The following is a 27,500-nucleotide window of genomic DNA, read 5'->3' as shown; positions in this document are numbered from 1 at the left end:
AAAGGCAATGTGATAAAGCATCAATACTGAATGAATATAAATAATATAAATAATAATAAAGAGCCTCGGGTTAATAAAAACTAAGGAGATTGACTCGAGAAGGAATTTTGTTGGGAGCTCCATTGCAGAGTTCAGGCCTAACCATTAACGGAGAAGCTATGGGAACGACGGAACCTGTGACTGCATAGGATTCTACTGAAAACGAATCCGAATAATTCATTGGGTGGGATGGCGGAACGAACCGAGAAAAAATTTATTTATTCTGAGAAGTCATGGGTTGACCTAGGAATAAAACAGTAAAGAGTAAATATTCGCCCGCGAAACCTTTATTTATTGAGATTACATTACAATATTTTGGCATCATTTGATAAGGGTAAAAATAAGGATCAAGGATCGTTATAAAATAAAAAGCATTATCTATAATTTATATCTATAAATATGCATAACATAAATATTCTAGCTGTATATCCTGTATATACATCTTCCTGTATAACAAAACAAATTCAATATTAATAAATGTCTTAGTGTATTAGTTTATTAAATACATGCGTATCTGTAATATTATTGAATCCTTTCATTCGCGAGGAGCTGGATGAGAAGAAACTCTCATGTCCGGTTCTGTAGTAGAGATGGAATTAAGAAACGACCATCAACTATAACCCCAAAAGAACCAGATTTCGTAAACAACATAGAGGAAGAATGAAGGGAATATCTTGTCGGGGCAATCGTATTTGTTTCGGCAGATACGCTCTTCAGGCACTTGAACCCGCTTGGATCACAGCTAGACAAATAGAAGCGGGGCGAAGAGCAATGACACGATATGCGCGTCGTGGTGGAAAAATATGGTTACGTATATTTCCCGACAAACCTGTTACAGTAAGACCTGCGGAAACACGTATGGGTTCGGGGAAGGGATCCCCCGAATATTGGGTATCCGTTGTTAAACCAGGTCGAATACTTTATGAAATGGGCGGAGTATCAGAAGCTGTAGCCAAAGCAGCTATTTCACTAGCTGCGTCCAAAATGCCTATACGAACTCAATTTGTCAGGATAGGTATGTAGAACTAAACAGTGTATTGAGGATGAAAAAACAACGGCAAGTTTATTTATTTCTGGACAGAGAATATTTCTTTTTTCCTTCATCCTTTGCATTAAAATAACGGATTCCAATAAAATGATATGATTCAACCTCAGACCCTTTTGAATGTAGCGGATAACAGCGGAGCTCGAGAATTGATGTGTATTCGAATCATAGGAGCTGGTAATCATCGATATGCTCATATTGGTGACGTTATTGTTGCTGTAATCAAAGAAGCAGTGCCTAATATGCCACTAGAAAGATCGGAAATAATTAGAGCTGTAATTGTACGTACTTGTAAAGAACTCAAACGTGACAACGGTATGATAATACGATATGATGACAATGCTGCGGTTGTCATTGATCAAGAAGGAAATCCAAAAGGAACTCGAGTTTTTGGTGCGATCGCTCGGGAATTGAGACAGTTGAATTTTACTAAAATAGTTTCATTGGCTCCCGAGGTATTATAAATACTACTAGATGGGACTATGATATATCAGAACATCTAAAATAGATCAAATTTAGTAGATTAGTAGATTGTGTCTCACGCATATACTTTTAATAATAAATAATTTTATAATAATAAAAAAAAAAAAAAAAGAAAGAAAATAAAACAAAGAAAAAAAGGAAACATGTTGATTATATCAAAATTAGGAGGCACCAATAATTATAGTTCGTCATGGGTAAGGACACTATTGCCGATATAATAACTTCTATAAGAAATGCTGACATGAATAAAAAAGGAACGGTTCGAATAGCATCTACTAATATCACCGAAAATATTGTGAAAATACTTCTACGAGAAGGTTTTATTGAAAACGTTCGGAAACATCAGGAAGGTAACAAATATTTCTTGGTTTCAACTCTGCGACATAGAAAGACTAGGAAAAGAATACACAGAACTATTTTAAAGCGTATCAGCCGACCCGGTTTACGCATTTATTCCGACTATCAACAAATTCCTAAGATTTTAGGTGGAATAGGAATTGTAATTCTTTCTACTTCCCGAGGTATAATGACAGATCGAGAAGCTCGACGAGAAAAAATTGGAGGCGAACTTTTGTTATATATATGGTGATCCTCCTCCTCTGGTATCCTAATTTTCTCTCTAACTTCCTATTTGTGAAATAGAGAGGAAAAGTGAGTTATATAACTCTTCCTCCATTAGTTGATACTTCAAGGAAGTTACCTGGAATGAAAGAACAAAAATTTATTCATGAAGGTTTAATTACTGAATCACTTCCCAACGGTATGTTTCGGGTCCGCCTAGATAATAAAGATGTAATTCTAGGTTATGTTTCGGGAAGGATCCGGCGCAGTTTTATACGGATACTACCTGGGGATAGAGTCAAAATTGAAGTAAGTTGTTATGATTCAACCAGGGGACGTATAATTTATAGACTTCGCAACAAAGATTCGAATGATTAGGTGATTTTTAAAGCATTCCTTTCATGACGATACAATTCGAAGTTAAAAAAAAAAATTCAAGAGACTTATTTTCTTCCAAGGAATAGATTAAAAATTAAGGTAAGGAATAAGAAATATGAAAATAAGGGCTTCCGTTCGTAAAATTTGTGAAAAATGTCGACTGATCCGTAGGCGCGGACGAATTATAGTGATTTGTTCCAATCCGAGACATAAACAGAGACAGGGATAATCTTTCTAAAAAAGAACTTTCTAAAGAAAAGACAAAAATAAAGGATTTCTTTTAATATGAAATGGATATTTCCGTATCTTTTCTTTCCGTATATTTCTGACTTATATTTATAAGATGATAAAATATGACAAAAGCTATACCAAGAATCGGTTCACGTAGGAATGGGCGTATTGGTTCACGTAAGAATGGACGTAGAATACCAAAAGGAATTATTCACGTTCAAGCAAGTTTCAACAATACCATTGTAACTGTTACAGATGTACGAGGTCGGGTGGTTTCCTGGGCCTCCGCTGGTACTTCCGGATTCAAAGGGACAAGAAGAGGGACACCCTATGCTGCTCAAGCGGCGGCATTAAATGCTATTCGTACAGTAGTTAATCAGGGTATGCAACGAGCAGAAGTTATGATAAAAGGTCCTGGTCTCGGAAGAGATGCAGCATTACGAGCCATTCGTAGAAGTGGTATACTATTAAGTTTCGTACGTGATGTAACACCTATGCCACATAATGGATGTCGACCCCCTAAAAAAAGACGTGTGTAGAAATAAGAAAAAAACGGATTTCAAGAGAAATAAATAATTCAATGATCTGATCAAATAATAGTATTAGTATAGTATGGTTCGAGAGGAAGTAGCAGGATCCACTCGAACACTACAGTGGAGGTGTGTTGAATCGAGAGTAGACAGTAAACGTCTTTATTATGGTCGTTTCGTTCTGTCCCCGCTTATGAAAGGTCAAGCCGATACTATAGGTATTGCCATGCGAAGGGCTTTACTTGGAGAAATAGAAGGAACATGTATCACACGTGCAAACTCTGAGAAAGTGCCGCATGAATATTCTACGATAATAGGTATTGAAGAATCGGTACATGAAATTTTACTAAATTTGAAAGAAATTGTATTGAGAAGTAATATATATGGAGTTAGAGACGCATCCATTTGCGCCAGGGGCCCTAAATACGTAACCGCTCAAGATATCATCTCACCACCTTCCGTGGAAATAGTTGACACAACACAACATATAGCTAACCTGACGGAACCAATTGATTTGTGTATTGGATTACAAATCAGGCGAGATCGTGGATATCGTACGAAACCAACAACTAACTCTCAAAATGGAAGTTATCCTATAGATGCTGTATCTATGCCTGTTCGAAATGCGAATCATAGTATTCATTCTTATGGGAATGGGAATGAAAAACAAGAGATACTTTTTCTAGAAATATGGACGAATGGAAGTTTAACTCCTAAGGAAGCACTTTATGAAGCTTCTCGTAATTTAATTGATTTATTTATTCCTTTTCTACATGCGGAGGAAGAGGACATTAATTTCAAAGAAAATAAAAACAGGTTTACTCTACCCATTTTTACCTTTCAAGATAGATTAACTAATCTAAAGAAAAACAAAAAAGAAATTCCATTGAAATGTATTTTTATTGACCAATCAGAATTACCTTCCAGGACCTATAATTGTCTCAAAAGGTCCAATATACACACATTATTGGACCTTTTGAATAAGAGTCAAGAAGATCTTATGAGAATTGAATATTTTCGCATAGAAGATGTAAAAGAGATATCGGACACTCTACAAAAGCATTTCGCAATTGATTTACCTAAGAATCAATTTTTATTTTAAATCCATGATAATTATTTCATCTTCTTTTTCTAATAAAAATAGAAAGAAAAATTTATAAAGAAAAAGAAGAAAATTTGTTTTTAATCTTTTTGGCACAATCCGTATTTTCGTGGAATGATCATAATCAAATTAATGTATCTAAGAATAGTGACTTTGAAGTCACTATTCTTAGATACATTAATCATGGTATTTCACGGTTGAATCAATTTAAAAAAGACCTAAAGTTAGCGATTTATCAATAGGTAATGTTGCTCCAATACCTAACCAAAGAGCTACTGCGGTACCGATCAAAAAGACTGTTGTAGCTACTGGACGACGAAATGGATTTTGGAATTTATTAACATTCTCCAAAAAAGGTACTGTCAATAATCCCGTTGGTACTGAAACCATTAAAAGAACACCTAATAACTTATTGGGTACTGTGCGGAGTATTTGAAATACGGGAAAGAAGTACCATTCGGGTAATATTTCCAAAGGAGTTGCAAATGGATCCGCCGGTTCACCAATCATTGACGGTTCTAGAACTGCCAAGCCTACATTACATGCAATAGTACCTAGAATTACTACTGGAAAAATATATAAAAGATCATTGGGCCATGCGGGTTCTCCATAATAATTATGCCCCATCCCTTTAGCCAATTTAGCTCTTAATACAGGATCGTTCAAGTCAGGTTTCTTTGTTATTGGGATAGGTGAATTCTTATGGATCCATCCCCCGAAGGAACCGGACATGATAATTTTTCATCATCCGGCTCGAGCAAGAATGAAAGGAATGGCAGAAATAGATCCATATAAAATCTATTTTTCATACATATCCCCACATATCATATATAATGACTCTATGTAAGAAAAGATTTACCAGATTCCATTTTCCGGAGTTGCAACTATTCATTGCAACTAATTCAGTTCTTACAGGTAAATGCTCAATATCCAAGTAGGCTTATAAATTTGATCATGATCAAGTGCTTTTTGGATTGTCTCATGTCTTTTGATTGGTGTTTATCCCCCCAACATCTCGATTTTCTTACATACAAAGTATTTACTTGTTACTAATAAAGTCTAGCCTCTGTTCTTCCTTAGATCTCTTATTTCACTCCGATAGTATTATCGATCGGGATCGATGCAGAGGAAATGAATGCATTTCTACACTACAAATAAGGAAGTGGAATAGACAGAACATTGAATCATGCCACATCACTTATTTTATTCTACGGGATCTTACGGAGCCTGTTCATGCATAACATGATTCAGGTATGATCATAGAAAAGGTTCTCCCAAACGAACCGGCCTATCCTCTGCTACATAGGGGGCTTACGTGGTGGTTGGATGTGGAGACACATTTGGTTGTGAATTACAATGTGGCAGATAAAATAATATATCTGCATGGCCTAATCAATAGTTCAAGTCACACACTCCCATAATCCATCCTCTCTTCGGAAAATTCACTTCAACTATTCGTATCAAATAAGGAATACAATACCTCGAAGTTGAAGAAAAGTATCCAAATAACATGTCTTATTTTTTCAATAATCCATATTTCTAGCAATGAAATATTATTGTCTATCGTTCCTCCCCAGTATGATATATGATCAATTACAAATATCTATGATTCTATAAAGGACCCGAAATACCTTGCTTACGTATCATTGGAAAATGCATTAACATAAATACGGCAGTAAGAAGAGGCAATACAAAAGTGTGTAAACTATAAAAACGAGTCAAAGTGGATTGGCCCACACTAGCACTTCCGCGTAATAACTCTACCAAAGGCGATCCTATTACGGGAATAGCTTCAGGTACGCCTGTCACAATTTTTACTGCCCAATAACCAATTTGGTCCCGAGGTAAGGAATAACCAGTTACACCAAAAGATGCCGTCAATACAGCCAAAACTACACCTGTAACCCAAGTTAATTCGCGGGGTTTTTTAAATCCACCTGTAAGGTACACACGAAATACGTGCAAGATCATCATTAGAACCATCATACTTGCTGACCATCGATGAACTGATCGGATTAACCAACCAAAGTTGGCCTCGGTCATTATGTATTGAACAGAGGAAAAAGCCTCTGTAACGGTTGGACGGTAGTAAAAAGTCATAGCAAAACCTGTAGCTACTTGTACTAAAAAACAAGTAAGTGTGATCCCCCCTAAACAATAAAATATGTTGACATGAGGAGGAACATATTTACTAGTTATATCATCTGCAATCGCCTGAATCTCAAGACGTTCCTCAAACCAATCATATACTTTATTGAGATAGGTAACCAAGGCCAAGGGACTCCCCCTCTGAGAACCGTATATGAAAATTTCATCTCGTACGGCTCAAGCAGAAACACACAAATGCTGATTTCAACGGATATGTAATAGAAAGTTAAAAACTTCTTAGCTTAGCCGCTTGATTTGCCCCGACCCGAAGATACGAAGTAACAAAAATAAGAAATTTCTTCTTTGTATGATAATGCCTCAAAATATCAAGTTGGCTCATCTGTCTCTTTTGATGTTGATCATTACAGGCCTTTTGAATCTTCTCTTCCCTATTTTTTTATTTGTTATTTTATTTCTTGTTTTTTTGTGTAATGCGGATTGATTCTTGTTTTACTATTGATAGGAATTTGCTTGTTGAGACCCTATGAATCAATTGAAACCCCAGATTCATACTAGAACCACGATGATTTAATTTAATAAAGCAAAGCCTCAAGCTAAACTCAAAGGTTCTCTGAGTAAGAACCCTTTGATGATCACTTATTCGATGAATGTAATGACTCAACAAAATCTAGAAAAAGAGTTGTCCTTCGGTCAAGAAAAAAATAAGTCCGAAGGAAGAAAAATCGTTTGATTTAGGAAATATCTATTTGAAAATTTCTGAGTCCGGTTGCGAGGTCTGAATAGTAGGTATGAATCATAGTTTTAATATTTCTTTTATTAATCTATTCTATATTCTATATATATTCCGTGCTCCAGATACTAGAATAACTATCCGACGAAATAGAATCATCTCGATAGAGATAACAGGACCATTCTCTGTATTATCAATAGGATCAATTATAACAAGTCACACACTCATATTCCGGAGATACCGAAACAAATAAATTCCACGGTCGAACTACCAGAATGGTCTAGAAATCCGAGTTTTAAGTAAAGTAATTTTTTTGATTGAAAACTAGGACTTCAAAGTTCTTATAAACTTAACTCATTGTAATTCCATCCAGTAAAACGGAAGAATTATAAATTTCCAAAATAATAGATAGGAATACCGTAAATAGGGCCATTGCGACTCCCATTAATGGTGTAGTCCCCCAGCCCGGAGCTACTTTACCATATTCCGAATTCAATGGTTTCAATAAATTCCCTACAGTAGTTTGTCTTGGCCCAGATCTAGAACTATCCTCAACGGTTTGTGTAGCCATAAATCCTATTTAATCATTGGTTGAGATCTGTTGACTTTGTATACCATTCCGTTGTAGTTGTAAATAAACGATCTTATCGTAGATCCATTGTGATCTTGAAATTGTCTAAAAATGGAAACAGCAACCCTAGTCGCCATCTTCATATCTGGTTTACTTGTAAGCTTTACTGGGTACGCCTTATATACCGCTTTTGGGCAACCCTCACAACAACTAAGAGATCCATTCGAAGAACACGGGGACTAGTTGAAGTAATGAGCCTCCCATATGGGGAGACTCATTACTTCAACTGAGATAATGAAAAATTATTTCATTTTTTAGTTGGAACCTTAGGCGGTTCTCGAAAAAAGATAGCGAAAAAAATTATCCCTAAAGTCGAGACTAAAAGGAATGTATAAACCAATGCTTCCATAGATTCGATCGTGGTTTACAATTATAGCTTCCACACCTATTCATTTGGCATCATTTACCATATAAAGAAAAGGAAAGAGTCAAAGAAAAGATGGTGATTCAAGTCAAGATTTCTTCAGTACCCTAACCCTATGTCAAATCAAAAAAAGAGGCGAAAGATACCAGAGCAATGTTGTATCAGACTACTTGTCTCTTTGTAGTTGGATCCCCAAGTTTTTGGAATGCTCCAAATTCCACTTGAGCATCCAAATCTGGATCAATGCCAGCAAAAACATCTCTGAACAAGGTTCTAGCGCCATGCCAAATGTGTCCGAAAAAGAAGAGCAAAGCAAACGTAGCATGGCCAAAAGTGAACCAACCCCTTGGACTGCTACGAAAAACGCCATCAGATTTCAAAGTAGCCCGATCTAATTCAAAAATTTCACCTAATTGGGCACGTCTAGCATATTTTTTTACAGTCGCAGGATCACTATAACTGACTCCATTGAGTTCGCCACCATAGAACTCAACAGTTACACCTACTTGTTCAACACTATACTTTGATTCTGCCCTTCTAAAAGGAACATCGGCTCTAACAATTCCGTCTCCATCTACCAAAACTACCGGAAATGTTTCAAAAAAGGTAGGCATACGACGTACAAAAAGCTCGCGCCCTTCTTTATCTCTAAAGACGGGGTGTCCTAACCACCCAACAGCTATTCCATCCCCGTTGTCCATTGACCCTGCTCTGAATAATCCCCCTTTTGCTGGATTATTACCAATGTAATCATAAAAAGCTAATTTTTCGGGAATTTTAGACCAAGCTTCCGATAAACTCAGATTTTGGGCTAGTCCGGCGCTAACTCTTCGATATATTTCTTGCTGAAAGTATCCCTGATCCCACTGATAACGAGTGGGACCAAATAATTCGATTGGGGTAGTTGCTGAACCATACCACATAGTTCCAGCAACAACGAAAGCTGCAAAAAAAACAGCAGCGATACTACTGGAAAGTACAGTTTCAATATTGCCCATACGTAATCCTTTGTATAGACGTTGAGGCGGACGGACACTAAGATGGAATAAGCCTGCTAATATGCCCAATGTACCCGCTGCAATATGATGAGAGGCTATTCCTCCGGGAACAAAAGGATCAAAGCCTTCTGCGCCCCACGCTGGACTTACGGGTTGTACTTTTCCAGTTAGTCCATAAGGATCGGACACCCATATTCCAGGACCATACAAACCTGTTACATGAAATGCGCCAAAGCCAAAGCAAGCCAACCCTGAGAGAAATAAATGAATTCCAAAGATCTTAGGCAAATCCAAAGATGGTTTGCCCGTACGTTCATCACAGAATATTTCTAGGTCCCAATACACCCAATGCCAGATAGCTGCCAAGAAGCACAAGCCAGAAAACACAATATGTGCCCCTGCCACACCTTCATAACTCCAAATACCGGGATTCGTTACAGTTCCTCCTGAAATACTCCAACCACCCCACGAATTGGTTATTCCTAAACGAGTCATGAAGGGTATAACGAACATACCTTGTCTCCACATTGGATCAAGAGCGGGGTCAGAGGGATCAAAAACCGCTAATTCGTATAAAGCCATCGAACCGGCCCAACCAGCAACTAGGGCTGTATGCATTATATGGACAGAAAGCAATCGACCGGGATCATTCAATACGACAGTATGAACACGATACCAAGGCAAACCCATGGAAATACCCCTTTATCAAAGAAAAATAGACACTATGTCACTTTATTTTATCGCATTGGAAAAGACTATACTATGTATCTAACCTTTTCAGTAGATTCCGTATGAGAAAGGGTTAATTTTTATTCCGTTCCATTGAAAATAATGGAACAATTCTGTTCGTAAGAACAAAGAGAAGCAGATCTATTCTATACCCGATAAGTACCAATACGCAATGGGAGGATTAGTTCTACTTTCGGGAAACGAATGCATAGATACTTGTTTATTACTCCAACGATTGATCCGTTAGTTAAAATTTTTCTTTATTCATTCTGTCTTACTCTATAAAATAAACCTTCCAATTTATGTATAAAAATCTATGTATAAAATACAATAAACAGAAAAAGGGATGAAGACGATAAAGCCATTGTTATGTTTCCACATTAAAGTGAAGTATAGTACTCAATTTTTTCTTTAATTTAATGCCCGTTGGTGTTCCAAAAGTACCTTTTCGGAGTCCTGGAGAGGAAGATGCAGTTTGGGTTGACTTATAGTGCGACTTGTCAGACATATTGGGTTATATGGAATTTACCCGTTCTCTCCCTCGATCGAAATATCCTCTGTTTCGCCTAAGAAATATTGTATTGAGTGAACCATCAATCATTCGGAGCGTGAAGTGCAATTAGATCAATTTATTTATTTTGAGGATCAATTAGGAGAATTTATGGTTGACTTGGAAAAATAAAAATAAAATAAAGTAATAAAGTATCCAGATAAAATAAAGTAATAAAGTATCCAGGCTCCGTTCAGAAAATACCAAATTGGTAATCCATGTAATGTATGATTACCGCTTGTATCATAAACGATTCTTATCCTTATTATAGGAGTGATTTCAAACGTCCAACCAATAACCAACGGAATAGTATGATGAGTACATCGAATGATTGGGGAAAGGCATGAAACGAATTGAAAAAAAAAAGTCGTAACAAAAAGAAGTGGTACTGAGACCATTTGCCCTATATGTGCAAATGGAATTCGGACAGATCTTTTCCCGGAGTAGAACATGAACCTAAAAGAATTGAAAAGGCCCATTCAGAAACAAGAAAATTACATCGTGATTTGAATGTCGATGAAACAATACATCAATGAGAGAGATTTGTTCAATTTCAATAAGTTCAGTAAATTCTTTTTTTATAGGTAAGGAAGCCAAAACTCATCTCATGTCTTTTTAAAAATGGAAGCTTTATTAGAAAAACAAAAACCTATTACAGAAAAAAAAAAAAAAAAAATAGAACTGGAATCGACACATTGATTCTTTTTTCGCAATTTTTTTGAACCGTATGCATCCAAAGGTGCACGTACAGTTCCTAAAGGAACCAATTTTGTCCTAATCAACCGACTTCATCGAGAAAGATTACTTTTTTTAGGTCAAGAGGTTAATAGCGAGATCTCAAATCAAATTGTTGGTCTCATGGTATATCTCAGTATAGAAGATAATACTAGGGATCTTTTTTTGTTTATAAACTCTCCCGGCGGATGGGTAGTATCAGGAATAGCTATTTATGATACTATGCAATTTGTGCCACCCGATGTGCATACAATATGCATGGGGTTAGCCGCTTCTATGGGATCTTTCATTCTGATCGGAGGAGAAATTACCAAACGTCTAGCATTCCCTCACGCTTGGCGCCAATGAGTTTTTATTTGAAAAAAAAAAGAAAGACTATGCCTTCGCCATATTGAATATGAATAATAAGTAATAATAGCATGGCACTTCGAGTTCGATATGAACAAACCATTATTGTTTTTTCATAACATGAGATTTTGTATCGAGATAGTAGTATGAAACAAAGGTTATTTCCGATTTGTTGATTTTATGTGTCGGGGGTACATTTCAGCGTCACAAACCATTTTTCTTCCACACCAGAAGTTTCTTTCTGATATTTATGTTATGGAAGAGTACGAAAATGAAAAAAAAAAAGATCAGTTTTCCTTATTTGATCGTATCAGAAAGGCACTTTGGGATTGCTAAATCACAGACGAGATAAATATATAAAGCAACAGAACCATCATAGTATTTTTGACTCCTACGAAAGGAAGGGTGGTAAATGGATCATTCAACGATCTGAATCAGATGGATTCTCTTTCTTTCTTAGATAGAATAGAAGAGAAGAAAAAAGTAAATTCCATTGCGGAGCCGTATGCAACGCACAGAAGATGCCTGTACGGTTGTTCAATTTCTTCTTGTTATTTTTTTTTTATCCCTTACATTAGCCCAATCATACGAGATAGAGGAACCGTTCATGATGTTATATCAATATCAATATATTTAGGGTCATGATTCATCAACCTGCTAGTTCTTTTTATGAATCACGAACAGGGGAATTTGTCCTGGAAATGGAAGAACTACTGAAACTTCGTGAAACCCTCACAAAGGTTTATGTACAAAGAACGGGCAAGCCTTTATGGGTTGTATCCGAAGACATGGAAAGGGATGTTTTTATGTCAGCAACAGAAGCCCAAGCTCATGGCATTGTTGATCTCGTAGCGGTCGAAAATGAAAATACCGGGGATTTCGTGTAAATCCATTTCAAACCATAATTCGAATTTTCTGTGATTTGGTATTGAATAGAAAAAATTCATAATCATCAATCCAATCATCAGGTTAAGATCGATCTAAACCAACCCATTCCATTCTAATTCTATATATACATATATATATATACGACATGCCAACTATTAAACAACTTATTAGAAACGCAAGACAGCCGATAAGAAATGTTACGAAATCTCCCGCTCTTAGAGGATGTCCTCAGCGTCGAGGAACATGTACTAGGGTGTATGTGCGACTCGTTCAGATCATGAGTTCGAACAAATGAGACAATTTTTCCAGTGTCAATGACCGGTACCAATGAATAGGGTAAATGGAAAAGATCTATCATATACCTATATTGTGTATGGAATTTATGGTTTCCATTGGTGCAAATCCAATCACCTAGATTTGAGATGAAAAGCAATTCCCCATTGGTAGCAAATAGTTATCCATTAAGCGGAGGAAATAGTATTATAAGAAGCAAAAAGATTATGCGCCTATTGTTAAAAGAGCGGACTAAGAGGGTCAGCTACCTAGCCAACTTTCCTAATTAAATGCCGTCACTGTATAGATAACTCTTAGTGTGAAAAGAGTTATTACTCTATAATTGATGGGTAGAGCCAAAGAGTGTGAACTATACAAGTTCACAATACCATTTGGTTAAATGAAAGAAGAGGCTCCGGTGTATAGAGAGGACCTCACCGTTTAAGAAGTAACCATAGAAACGATGGAACCCACTATTTTTTTTGAGTATCATTATAATTTCTTATTTGCAGGTGAAATGCCTGGACGGAATAAAAAATTGTGGTCAGGAAGGTTATAGTAGCAAAAGCCATTGGAATTTATATTTTATATATCGGAATAATCCGTTTTGTTATTAATCGACCGTGAGAGAGGGAAAAGGATGACTGAAAGAATCGAAATCAATTAGTTATTCATTAAGGTTTAATTTGATTCAATGACCAGAGTTAGACGGGGATATACAGCTCGGAGACGTCGAACAAAAATTCGTTTATTTGCATCAACCTCTAGAGGAGCTCATTCAAGACTTACTCGAACGATTACTCAACAGAAAATGAGAGCTTTGGCTTCCTCTCATCGAGATAGAGGCAGGCAAAAGAGGGATTTTCGTCGTTTGTGGATCACTCGGATAAATGCAGTAACTCGTGATAATAAGGTATTGTATAGTTATAGTAGATTAATACACAATCTGTACAAGAAGCAATTGCTTCTTAATCGTAAAATACCTGCACAAATAGCTATATCAAATAAGAATTGTCTTTACATGATTTCCAACAAGATCATCAAATAAAGTAGATTCTAAAGTAATATACAGTACAGGAATGATTGAAACAGAATTCCCCGGAGAAGGAACTCCGGGAAAATAGAATAAAAAGAAATTAAGATAGTAATAGGAATGAACGAATATGTTTCAATAAAAAAAATTTTCTCCATTTTTTGTTTCTTATAACACAGGAACCCGCTCTAGATTCTAGGCCTTTTCGAACAAAACATCAATCTGAGCTTGAGTTACAATTGGAGTTTTGAGTCAATTGAAGAGTATGTCTATTTATTTTTGGTTCTAGGACCAGTAGTTCTGGGGATCGACTCGGCTCTCTCAAATTGTTTCTCATTATTAAGAAAAGGTAACAAAGATAAAATACGGGCTTGCTTTATAGCAATAGTAATTAATCGTTGTTGTTTCAAAGTCAATCTATTCACCCGCCTAGATAATATTTTTCCTTGTTCACTAATAAATCGACTAATTAAACTCATGTTTCTATAATCGATTCGATCCCCCGATCCAATTGGGGGCAAACGCCTACGAAAAGATCGCTTGGATTTACGAAAAGATTGCTTGGATTTATCCATGGTTTATTCCTTATTTCTAAAATTCTATTTCTTTATTCACTTCAGTTCAGATCCGACCAAAATAGGCTTTGATTTGTATACATTATGTATATTATATATCTTATACATTATGTATATTATACATTATGTATATTATATATGTTAAATATATGTTAAGTATGTTAAATATATGTTAAGTTCTTCTAAATATATGTTAAGTTCTTCCTCTTCCTTGGCGAGAGCGCACACGCGTTCTGTTCGATCTATTTCTTTATTTCTCCATGAATCGTATGCTTGTTACAATAGCGACAAAATTTTCTCAATTCTAATCGACCAGGCGTATTGTGTCGATTCTTTTGAGTAATATATCTAGAAATACCTGGCGATTCTTTATTGACATCATTTCGGGCACAACTGGTACATTCCAAAATAACTATGACTCTGACATCTTTACCCTTGGCCATGAACCTCCTTTGAATTTTGGATCGGCTTAACTCTTCTATTTTCGATCCGAGCTGAAGAAGAAGAAAAGAACAAAAAAAATCGATAGAAGTTACTAACTAGAAATGGAATTTCTAAGTATTTCGTTGCAATTATCATTTCATTATATAATGATAATTAATATTATATTAATGGAGTAACAATTTTACTAGAATAATAAAGTAATAATTTAATGGAGTAATAATTAAATAATACAATTTCTTTCTAACTCTCAATTGTTCCTATCCTAAATCTCAATATTTTATTAATATTTATTTTATTTATTATTTAAGTTAAATATCTTCTTTCTATGCTATGATTTCGTGGAACTCGCCGTAGACTGGATCCACATTTTCATTTCTGTTCTCCAAAATTCGATCTTCGATCTACCACATTTTTGCTGAGGTTCAATACACTTTTTTCTTTTCCTTCCTATCCTAAAGAACTGAAAAAATAGGGGCGAAATTCGAAATTTTAGTCACGTGGAATTGTATCTCTAATTTTCTTCATTTCTTCGCATATCAATCAATAACTAGAATTAAAAAAAGGGGAATGACAAGGCATCCGGAAATAACCGATTAATTTCTATCAATAGGCCTGCTAAAGACCCAAACCATAGAGTACTTAGCACAGGTGCCACGGAGAGATATGTTTTTATATCTCGCATTGAAAATCCTCCTTCTATTATGGATTGTAATACATATATGGTCAGATGCTGTAGTTCAAGATCATTTGTATTTTTTTACACGGAATTCCTAACTAAACAGGATTCCTAACTAAAATAGATATGTACAATGAAGCAATAGATTTTTTTCTTTTTTTGTAAAAGAAAAAAAATCTAATCCCTTGTTCCTGAGCATTACTGATAAATATTAACTTTTTTATACGTTAGGTTTCAGATGTATATAATTCTTTTATTATATGAAACCAAAAAGAAGAAATGACAAGAAAATTGTATATAGATGGAGGAGAAAATGACGATATGGAAAACAAGACAGGGATTTTGTACAATGAAACTGTACAACAATTTTGAAAAGGGATGTAGCGCAGCTTGGTAGCGCGTTTGTTTTGGGTACAAAATGTCACGGGTTCAAATCCTGTCATCCCTACCTATTACTTCTCCCATGGGCAGTAACGAGGGATTCATTGAGATCGATTAAAATTGGACATAATCTTCCGGTCTTGCATACTATATGTATGCAAGACGTATTGGGGGTAGAAAAATTACTTTTCTTTACAGTACAGTCGTATCTCCTGTCATAAGGATAAGAAAGCGCTCTTAGTTCAGTTCGGTAGAACGCGGGTCTCCAAAACCCGATGTCGTAGGTTCAAATCCTACAGAGCGTGATTCGGTTTATTTGATGTCGAATCACAATAAAATAATTAATAATTTAACAAAACAAAAAGTTGAATTGTAACTTGAATTTGACCTCCTTCCTGCAGGAGGTCAATCAAAAAAAGAAAGAAATATTACTCAATCAAAGGTCCAACTGATCACCACGTCTATATTGTAAATATGCGGTTACGAATAATCCTGCTAAAGTAATAGGAATTAGACCTAAGACGATTCCAAATAGAAAAACTTCAATCATTTCGGTTTGTTTAAGGGGATAAAAAGAAAGGTAAGATCTATCCCTAAATATTAATCTGAATTATCCGTGAATCTCAATGACCAAGAATTGGCAATTGATGTGAGAAAGAACCATAGAATACCCGGAATCTCAGAGAAATATTCGTTTTTATCAATTTTTCATTCAATTCATTTCAAATAAGTCGTATCTTGTTCAAACCAATGAATAGAGCTGAGGTTATAGTTAAAGCAGCCAGTAGAAAACCGAAATAACTAGTTATAGTAAGCATGAAAGAGCTAAATTAGATATGTTCTTTTGCTACATATGTTGATAAAACACTTACCTAAGTTTCAATTTTTACAAAATACGACGGCAAGAAAAAATCAATTGACAGAATTAGTTTAGTTCCAATTGAAAATTCTGGATTCATCAGTCATTATAGATAAGACTAACTAAGAGTGACATAGGTAGAAAAATTCGATTCATCTGCTGTGACATTGACCGATCCTATGATTCGGAATCAACAGATTCATTGTGGAATTTGTGAGTTGAATAAAGTATTTGTGAGTTGAATAAAGTAATAGTAAAAGTAAGTAAAATATAAAGTATAAGTAAAAGTAATAGTAATTAAGAACTGTGCCGTGTAACTTCATTCAAAACTTAAATTACTTATGGACTTATACTTAAATATTAAATAAAATATTAAATAAAATATAAGTAATTTAAGTAATTTTGGAATAAAAGAATTGGATTTGAAAATTCCATTTTAATCATTTCCTTTCTATTTCAATAGGATCTAATCCTTTTTGGAACGAACGGCCTGATACTATTTACCTTTTATTTATTTTAACTCATTGGACTCAGTACAGTAATAGGTTGCTTAATTGCCCATAACATAATATTTCGAATGAAAAGAAAAAGGTGTCCCACGATCTATCGAAAAAAATAAAACCTTTACTCTATTTTTCATTTTTATATTTTTATTCTTTTTTTTCAGGTCCAACTCGATTCAAAGACGAACAACTTCCATTATCCTTTTAGATTCTATATTCTGTCTTTCCATATCATGGAGTTCCATACTTCTAGTTTGGTCAAGAAAGAACCTTTGTTTTGGATCTAATACAATAACGGTTGCATCACGAATATGGATTGTTCCAACTGGGTTCTGTTTCTTTCATGTTCTGTTTCTTTCACTAATATAGTATATACTATTGTATTTTGTATTACAGTATATTTATTGTATTATACGACCAACCAATTACTTGAAATAAAAAGATTTGAACAAAAAAACTTTTAACCAAAAAATGGGTTTATTATAGATTTCGCATACATATAATTGAATTGTGTGAATATTATAATATGCTTCATAAATTATTAGAAACCATCGATTCACGCTTTTCCAAGATCTTTACTTTCTATTATGAATCCAATAATGGAAATCTTATAAGGAATTTGAGTAATTTTCTATTGATCTATTGAATAACATAGAGTTATGCATAGACAAGGAACAAAAAAAGAAGAAAAGAATTATGTAGCATTTCGGTACCGATCGAGACTGCGTTGCTGTGCCAGAGGAAGGATAGCTATACTGATTCGGTATACTTGAAATAAACCTTTGGTACAAAATTGACGATCTCACAAAGATGCAATATCAGTAGTTTTCCATTTACTGATCCCATCTTTCAAGGAATCGATTCCCTTTTTTGAATGTACAAAAATTTGTGGAGCTCAGAATGTCTGGAAGCACGGGAGAACGTTCTTTTGCTGATATTATTACCAGTATTCGATACTGGGTCATTCATAGCATTACTATACCTTCCCTATTCATTGCGGGTTGGTTATTCGTCAGTACGGGTTTAGCTTACGACGTGTTTGGAAGTCCTCGGCCAAACGAGTATTTCACAGAGAGCCGACAAGGTATTCCATTGATAACCGGCCGTTTTGATTCTTTGGAACAACTTGATGAATTTAGTAAATCCTTTTAGGAGGCCCCCAATGACCATAGATCGAACCTATCCAATTTTTACAGTGCGATGGTTGGCTGTTCACGGACTAGCTGTACCTACCGTTTCTTTTTTGGGGTCAATATCAGCAATGCAGTTCATCCCAACGATAAACCTAATTTGAATTATAGAGCTATGACACAATCAAACCCGAATGAACAAAATGTTGAATTGAATCGTACCAGTCTATACTGGGGTTTATTACTCATTTTTGTACTTGCTGTTTTATTTTCCAATTATTTCTTCAATTGAAAGAAAGAAAGAGAATAGTAGGAATTCTCTTATCCCATTCGGAAAGATACCATCCTCATAATTATCCATGACTGTTTTTGTCTCTAGCACGACCATTTGAGAAAATGTGGAGGAAAGTAGGGGAAATGGCCGATACTACTGGAAGGATTCCTCTTTGGCTGGTTGGTACTGTAACTGGTATTCCTGTGATCGGTTTAATAGGTGTTTTCTTTTACGGTTCATATTCTGGGTTGGGTTCATCTCTCTAGTAATCGGATAAACCGGATTGTAGACATGAAAGAGTAAGAAAAGAACTCAACGGGACCTTACCCTCCTTTGTCTAATTAGAGCGATAAGGTCCCGTTGAGTTCTTTTCTTACTCTTATAGGAAGATTATGATCTATTCCATAACATACAAATTGGCCAGTCAACATAATCAAAATATTATATTCGTAGAAATGAAATGACAAAACGGATCCTTTGCTCTGATGTTTCAAACCACTCTATTCTTTTGTTTCTTAATAATGTTTTTGAAGAATTGAATCTATTGATTGATTCATAGTCTCTGTTCTTCCTTTCCTCCATAATATTAACTCTTATGAAGAAACAAGAAAAGAGTAATCAATGGATTTTCTGAATAATACAATATTATATAGATTTCTACGCATGAGACATCCTGCAAATAATTTCTATACTAAACTACTAATAGAACTTACTCTATAGAACTTACTCTATAAAACTCTATAATATAATTTGTTTGAATAATTTCTCTTGAATAATTTCTCTAAGTTAAAAGTTTAAGTTAATTGAAGAAGTTCTATTTGCTCAATCAATTATTCCCCTAATCCTTTCTCTCTTTTTGTTTGTCCACAACTTCCTATGAATCTAACCAAAAGAGTTCTGGTGGACCCGGAAAAGAAGGAATGGTAATCTTTGACGAACAGGAGAAAAAAATCATTATTATTTCGATATAAGACGACACAAGAAAAAGGATTTTCCGCCCTTTTCTTGTGTCGAATAGAAGACTCGTAAGACTAGTAATCCCTCCTAAAAGGATTTCTTTCTTTCATTTTTCCCATCCTTGCTCTGTATTCTCTTTCTTTGTATGTCTATTGTCTATTACTAAGAATAGGATACAAGTAATGAATTCCAGACATCCCGCAAAACGAAAAAAAAGTATAAACAAAGCAACCAAAAAGGTTTACAGATTTTTTGATCATACATAATTGTATGGATCAAAAAAAATTCGGCGCTTTTTACCAACTTGATGTTAAGGAATCTCTGCACCTAGAAATTCATTTCGTACAATTGAACCTTTTCAAACTGTTTCTTTTTAAGAACCAAAAAAACTTGTGCCAAAATAACAGATGCCAAGAAGAACAAAAGACCTTGGACCCGTAATGGGTCTTGAAGCACTATTTCTGCATCTCCCTGACCAAAGCCTCCCACATTGGGATTGCTTGTTAATGGTTGATCAAGCTTGATGGATTCACCCTCTGAAACAAGAAGTTCTGGTCCTGGAGGTATAATATCAACCACTTGATGTCCATCCGATGCATCAACTATGGTTATTTCATATCCCCCTTTTTCTTTACGTACTATTCTGCTTACTATACCTGCTGATGTAGCATTATAGACTGTATTGTTACTTTTGCTACCATCAGGATAAATCTGACCCCTTCCTCTGTTCCCACCTACGTATATGGGATATTTTAAGAAGTGAACGTCTTTCTTCGTAGCAGGGTCGGGGGAAAGAATGGGAAAGACGATTTCACTATATTTCTGACCGGGAACAGGACCTATCACAATAATATTTCTTTTGTTGGGACGATAACTCTGAAAAGACAGATTTCCTATCTTTTCTTTCAACTCAGGAGAAATACGATCAAGGGGGGCTAATTCGAATCCGTCGGGTAAAATGAGAACAGCCCCCCACATTCAAAGTCCCCTTTTTACCATTAGCAAGAACTTGTTTCAGTTGCTTATCATAAGGGATTCGAACAACTGCTTCAAATACAGTATCAGGAAGCACAGCTTGCGGAACTTCAATATCCACGGGTTTATTAGCTAAATGGCAATTGGCACATACAATTCGTCCCGTTGCTTCTCGCGGGTTTTCATAACCCTGCTGCGCAAAAATGGGATATGCATTTGAAATAGATGCCCGAGTTATTACATATATCATGATCGATACAGAAATGGATCGAGTCATCTCTTCCTTTACCCAAGAAAAAGTATTTTTATTTTGCATGTCCAATCATTGATCCCCGAATTTCTACAATAAATTAGATAGGTAGCTAGTATAGTTCCCTATACACGAGTCTGTCATTGTACTGGAATAATTGTACTGGAATATAGGACGAATACCTTGAACAGATAAAAGTATAAAGAATTAAGTCAAATTGAAAATACTTTCTTTATACACGAAGAAAGATTCTGATTTGATTGATATAATAAGATCAAATGAGTTCTTTATTCATTCATTGAATGATAAATTACTACAAGCGAAGGAGATACACGATTTAAAAAAAGGAAGATCCAATATTTCACAATTGTATCTAGAATAACTGGAAAAGTGGAAACAAGACCAGATATAATTTGATCGTTATGATCCAATCCAAAATCGTTGTAGACCGAACCAATCATTAGTTCCCAACCATGGGTCGAGTGAAATCCGATCCATAAATCAGTAACTAAAAGAATAGAAAAAGCTTTTATTGTGTCACTTAAGTTATAGAGGAATTCCTGAACCCAAGAATTAAGAATGACGAGTTCTTCATTACTCAGAATAAAATAACCACTTAGAATAGCGAAACAGATTATATTTGTCGAGAAATGCAAAATGATATGGAGATCATATTCATTGTGTGCTTTGACTAATTGTATTGTTTCCTTGTGTATTTCTATATGAAGTTTTTGTATATGCGTTTCCGGGTACTCCTTTATCATTTCGTCCAATAGGAATAGTTCTTCTAATTCTATGAATCTTTCCAGAACGTTTTTCTCTTGAATATGATTCAAAAAATTTTCGGATTGCCTGGTATTCCACCAATTAGTAACCCAAGGTTCCAGACATTTATTAAATGAGAAAGAGACCCACCAGGGCAAAAATACTATAGATGCGAGATATGGGAGGGAGGCCGATGCTTTCTTTTTTTTCATTTTTTTTTTTCTGTGAATTGAATTGTTAATGAACCTGCTTCATTCGTTGACTCTATCTGATCTGATATTTCTTTGAAGCACGAGTTGTATAACAAGGTATTGACCTATGGGTCTATTCCTTTCCTATTATTGTGTAATAATTTTATTTTTTTTTTTGATTTAGAAGGAATATAGACATAGAATAAGAGTTCTTTTCGGATGAAAATGAGAAAAAAAGAAATAAATATTATTCCAGATATCTCAATTGGGCAAATTTGAACCAATTTTTATTTTCATTTGTTCCTTTCGATGAATACTCGAAAACCCACTTGAAGTAACGAATCGAGTTTCGAGACGAAAAAACTCCCCCTGGATCAATTAATTCTTTCGAAATGTTTCACCGTCTAACCAGAAAAGGGTATCAATTCCAAATCTTGGGCCTAAAAAGATGAATTCTGTATTACGAAATACATGTTCGGATAGGTTTGATGAATTTATATCTATACTTATTAGATTAGATTCGTTAGTTTAGATTAGACCTTTTTCTAGTATAAAAGAATGAAGAAACTTCAGTTGTATTAAAAGAGGAATTAGCAAGTTCCTTCCCCCATCTTGAGAAAATATTTATTCTTCATTTTATTCTTCACTTCAGTTCGTTTCAAAATACTTCAATTGGTACGCGCAAGAAATAGGCCAATTCGGCAGCTTTTTGTTCAATTTCTCGTGGAGTAAAATTCTCATCAGTACGAGTCAAGGGAATGGCTCCTTGGCCTCTGATTTCCATATAAAGGACACGACGAGTATAAAGACCCTCTTTAACCTCTATTCTGATTGATTGGATATCTCTCATAAAGAAGCGAAGGAAGATGCGACGATTTATTCCAGGAAATCCCCAGCGAAAAATACACACTATTCCTTCTTTTCTATCGAATCGGTCATAACCGCTACCTACATTCCACGAAATTGTGCACCACAAATACGAGCTAATGAATAGACCCGCGATCCCGTAGAAAGACATCACGATCCCTTGTGGAAAAAAAATGATTTGCTGAGATGTAAATACGGGTATCAAATTCCTACCAAGATAACTGGAAGTTCCAACCACTAAGAATCCTAGTGAACCTAAAAAAAGGATACAGGCCCAGCAAAAATTACTCGTTTTTCGAGACCCCGTTATAAGTTCTATCCATATATGTTCTGATCGCCAATTCATACTATACTAGATCCAGTGCATTCGATTGGAATTGAGCGAATAACCCAAATAAATTTGACTTTACCTTTCTTGATCCCGAAGTAACTTTCATCAACTAGCACTATTCTGATGTGAAACATTAGGAGAGTAATTGGTTAGATACATTGACTTTCTATTTAAAATATTCACTAATCCATTTTGAACCAGCTATATTCACATATACATGCATTTATGCAGATATCATATATCCGCATAACGATTCTTTCATTTGTGTGTTCGGAAAGAGCCACATATCATACCATATTACACGAGATAAATATCTGTATTATCATCCAGTGTTGAAATAAATTGATAAGATTCGGTCCCATTGGGTCTAGACAATCTTATTTTTTTGGACATGAAGAAATAAGGAAACCATTGCAATTGCCGGAAATACTAGGCCCACTAAAGGCACAAAAATAGAGGGTAAGTTGGGATCTGTCATAGAATAGGTGCCTCAATTTAATATTTCTATCTGTTTTAATATTTCTATCTATTAGAAAGATATCTTCTTATGATATATCTATTACTTATGATATATCTATTATAAGTAATATCAAGCCATTATTATATTATATCAAGCCATTATTATATTATAAATATATTATAAAAAATTATAATAAATATTATTTATTTATAATATTTATTTATAAGTAATAAGTAATATCAACTATAATTCTATATGATTAGATAGAAAATGACTAGATAGAAACTATATATTCTATATTCTAAAACTATATATTCTATATTCTAAAATATAATAAATAAAATATAATAAAATATAAAATAAAAATTATCCGAAACCTCTGTCTCTTATTACAAGGAGAACTTATGTCACCAAAGAAAACACCTGATTACGACGAATTAAATACTTGTTCGCTACAAATAAAATAACTGAATCTAGTGCTATACTTTACATTTTTGAACTTGGATTCAAGGGAAAGAAACCGTGGAGCTGAAATAACTCACCCAGAACACCTTTTAAAAGATTACGTGGTACTATTGGGTCGAATAAACCTTTATGGAATAAATACTCAGACACTTGTGAACCTTCAGGTATTACCTTTTTTAATGTTTGTTCAATTACTCTTTTACCCGCAAATGCAATGTAGGCGTTAGGTTCAGCAATAATGATATCCCCCAACATACCAAAACTGGCTGTTACTCCACCAGTTGTAGGAGATGTAAGAATTGATACATAGAATAACTTTTTATCTGATTGATAATTAGATGAAGCAGAAGATATTTTAGCCATTTGCATCAAGCTCAAACTTCCTTCTTGCATGCGTGCTCCTCCAGAAGCACACACAATAATGACAGGTAGAGATCGATTAGTAGCATACTCGATCAAACGAGTAATTTTCTCGCCTACTACGGATCCCATACTACCTCCCATAAACTGAAAATCCATAACGCCAATTGCTACGGGAATACCATTTATTTGACCTATGCCTGTTTGAATAGCATCAGCTAAACCTGTCCTTCTTTGATAAGAATCGATACGATCTCCATAAGGTTCCTCTTTTGAACGAAAATCAATGGGGTCTATAGATATCATATCTTTATCCAGAGGATCCCAAGTTCCGGGATCAATCGAAAGTTCAATTCTATCTGAACTACTCATTTTCAAATGATATCCACACTGTTCACAAATATTCATTTTTGACTTAAAAAATTTTTTATAATTTAATCCATAACAATTTTCGCATTGAACCCATAAATGTTTGTATTTTTGATTTATATTGAAATCATTGGATTCTACTTCTTCATGGAAGTCGGATTCTACTTCTTCATGGAATTCTACTTCTTCATGGAATTCTACTTCTTCATTGAAATCGGATTCCACTTCTTCATTGAAATCGGATTCCACTTCTTCATTGAAATCGGATTCCACTTCTTCATTGAAATCGGATTCCACTTCTTCATTGAAATCAGATTCTACTTCTTCATTGAAATCATTGGATTCTACTTCTTCGTGGAATTCTACTTCTTCATGGAAATCGGATTCTACTTCTTCATGGAAGTCGGATTCTACTTCTTCGTGGAATTCTACTTCTTCATGGAAATCGGATTCCACCTCTTCATGGAAATCATTGAAATTTTTTCTAGTTCTTTTACTAGACCTACCGCTCTCACTACTATTTCTATTTTCAGTACAAATGAAGTTATAAAAGTAACTGTCACTGTAATTGTTGGTACTACCCGAAATAGAACTATTAATACTGACTTCAAAACGAAGATAACTATCAATGCAACTATTAATGTGATTATTCCAACCAGATTGAGTATCATACATGTAATGATAATAGTAGTGATTCTTTTTTCTTAGACCCCCTACTCAAATAACTAGAAAGTTTTTTTTTCTAGTTCACTCAGAAAAGAACTATCATTGTCAACCTCAAAAATCTGATTTTCAATATCAAAATATACAGAGTAACTGTCACCATTACTATCCCCTAACTAAAAAAGTGTCATCAGAGATCAAACTCCAAATATCCTTGATTTCAAATAAAGAATCAACATTAGTGAAACTATAATTACCACTATGATTCCAACTAGGAATCTTTTTCTTCGTATCGTTCTTCGTATCGTTTAGAATAGGTTGTTCACTTCTACTGGTATGTCCAATACCATCAAGACTATCCATTGATTTACTTAGCCCACACCTAGATTTACTTAGCCCACACCTATGTTCTAACTTCTCGTTAGACAACATCGAACGGAAACCACCATTTTCCCATAGAGTCTTTCTACCCCCTATTTGATGAAATACAATACATTCGATGGATAATCATTTTACTTTCACTATTTGATTTCTTATCAGAATTAAGCATACGAATCTAATCCTAATCATTAGGATTGTTAATTAATAACGAGTAAGTATTGAAAGAACGAGTAAGTATTGAAAGAAATGATTCTCCTTTGTGGGAAGCCGAGGTATCACTTCAATATATATTGATAGAATCTTTTTATAAATTTTAAAATAGAAAGACACAGCTTTCTTCCATGTGATGTACAAATTCTCATCGAAAATAGAGATAGTTGTTTATTTCTATAAATAAAGAATAAAGAATTTGTTCTCGTATAATCAAATAATTAAGTTTCTATTTTAACATGGAACGAAAAAGACAATATATAGGATGGGTAAAGGAGCCTTTCCCTTGGCTTGATCTATGGCCTGAAACTAGGAGATATAAAAAAGTCCACCAATCCCAAGGATCCATAATTAATCCAATCCTATGGATCCAACAACAAACAATAGAAGTATTGAGTTGTTTAGTCTTCGATCTTATCTTGTATATATATAGGTAAGATCTGTACATCTGTACATATAAAAGATATATGCAAATACATAGTATAGAATGCTCATTCTTTTTTTTTTTATTCGGCAATCGGCCCAATCTTTTTTTTAGGAAAAGATTGGGCCGACTTTAATTGCAATCAATTAGGAGAACAAACAGGAATTACTGAATTATGCACACTTACTTTTTCTCTTTATCTAGCTTATCTACTGGTTCGAATTCGAATTTGATCTCTTTCCATACTTCACAAGCAGCGGCTAGTTCAGGGCTCCATTTGCTAGCTTCACGGATAATTTCATTACCTTCACGAGCAAGATCACGTCCCTCATTACGAGCTTGTACACACGCCTCTAAAGCCACCCTATTAGCTACTGCACCAGGTGCATTTCCCCAAGGGTGTCCTAAAGTTCCTCCGCCAAACTGTAGTACGGAATCATCCCCAAAGATTTCGGTCAGAGCAGGCATATGCCAAACATGAATACCCCCTGAAGCCACGGGCAGAACACCTGGCATAGAGACCCAATCTTGAGTGAAGAAAATACCGCGGACTTCGGTCTTTTTCGATATAATCATCACGTAATAAATCAACGAAACCTAAAGTCATCTCACGTTCCCCTTCCAGTTTACCTACTACTGTACCGGCGTGAATATGATCTCCACCAGACATACGTAATGCTTTAGCTAGTACACGGAAATGCATACCATGATTTTTCTGTCTATCAATAACTGCATGCATTGCGCGATGGATGTGAAGAAGTAGGCCGTTGTCACGGCAATAATGAGCCAAGCTAGTATTTGCAGTGAATCCACCAGTTAAGTAGTCATGCATTACGATAGGAACTCCTAATTCTCTGGCACATATGGCCCTTTTCATCATTTCTTCACATGTACCCGCAGTAGCATTCAAGTAATGTCCTTTGATTTCACCTGTTTCGGCCTGCGCTTTAAAAAGTGCTTCGGTGCAAAATAAGAAACGATCTCTCCAACGCATAAATGGTTGTGAGTTTACGTTTTCATCATCTTTGGTAAAATCAAGTCCACCACGTAGACATTCATAAACCGCTCTACCGTAGTTTTTTGCAGATAATCCCAATTTTGGTTTAATAGTGCATCCCAATAGGGGACGACCATACTTGTTCAACTTATCTCTTTCAACCTGAATGCCGTGAGGCGGGCCTTGGAAAGTTTTGGAATAAGAAGTGGGAATTCGCAGATCCTCCAGACGTAGAG

At 35.1% G+C, this 27,500-nt stretch overlaps 4 protein-coding genes, 2 non-coding genes and 2 pseudogenes across 6 annotated transcripts; 2 read left to right on the top strand and 6 right to left on the bottom strand.

The window, feature by feature from the left end:
- Positions 1-2,780: 2,780 nt before the first annotated feature.
- LOC135663281 (cytochrome b6-f complex subunit 4) lies at positions 2,781-5,632 on the bottom strand. Its single transcript, XM_065176788.1, has one exon. It carries the CDS (start codon positions 5,099-5,101, stop codon positions 4,577-4,579), a length of 525 nt encoding a protein of 174 aa, XP_065032860.1. The 5' UTR covers positions 5,102-5,632; the 3' UTR covers positions 2,781-4,576.
- Positions 5,633-5,780: 148 nt separating this feature from the next.
- On the bottom strand, positions 5,781-6,694 carry LOC135663282 (cytochrome b6-like; the record flags this gene model as incomplete). Its single annotated transcript, XM_065176789.1, has 1 exon — positions 5,781-6,694. A coding segment is annotated over one exon (714 nt), but the record flags the coding sequence as incomplete, so codon positions are not given.
- Positions 5,781-10,222, bottom strand: LOC135663278 (photosystem II CP47 reaction center protein). The gene has a single exon (XM_065176786.1). It carries the CDS (start codon positions 9,889-9,891, stop codon positions 8,365-8,367), a length of 1,527 nt encoding a protein of 508 aa, XP_065032858.1. The 5' UTR covers positions 9,892-10,222; the 3' UTR covers positions 5,781-8,364.
- Positions 10,223-13,905: 3,683 nt separating this feature from the next.
- LOC135663280 (cytochrome f-like) lies at positions 13,906-22,009 on the bottom strand (annotated as a pseudogene).
- On the top strand, positions 15,827-15,900 carry TRNAP-UGG (transfer RNA proline (anticodon UGG)). The gene has a single exon. It is a non-coding gene; the product is annotated as a tRNA-Pro (tRNA).
- On the top strand, positions 16,065-16,138 carry TRNAW-CCA (transfer RNA tryptophan (anticodon CCA)). The gene has a single exon. It is a non-coding gene; the product is annotated as a tRNA-Trp (tRNA).
- On the bottom strand, positions 21,741-25,701 carry LOC135663279 (acetyl-coenzyme A carboxylase carboxyl transferase subunit beta, chloroplastic-like). The gene has a single exon (XM_065176787.1). It carries the CDS (start codon positions 25,262-25,264, stop codon positions 23,882-23,884), a length of 1,383 nt encoding a protein of 460 aa, XP_065032859.1. The 5' UTR covers positions 25,265-25,701; the 3' UTR covers positions 21,741-23,881.
- Positions 25,702-25,923: 222 nt separating this feature from the next.
- Positions 25,924-27,495, bottom strand: LOC135663277 (ribulose bisphosphate carboxylase large chain-like; annotated as a pseudogene).
- Between the last annotated feature and the right edge of the window lie 5 nt (positions 27,496-27,500).

Source organism: Musa acuminata, unplaced genomic scaffold, assembly GCF_036884655.1.
Source record: "Musa acuminata AAA Group cultivar baxijiao unplaced genomic scaffold, Cavendish_Baxijiao_AAA HiC_scaffold_695, whole genome shotgun sequence".
Classification (NCBI taxonomy): domain Eukaryota; kingdom Viridiplantae; phylum Streptophyta; class Magnoliopsida; order Zingiberales; family Musaceae; genus Musa; species Musa acuminata.
This window is presented reverse-complemented; position numbering and strand designations above follow the sequence as displayed.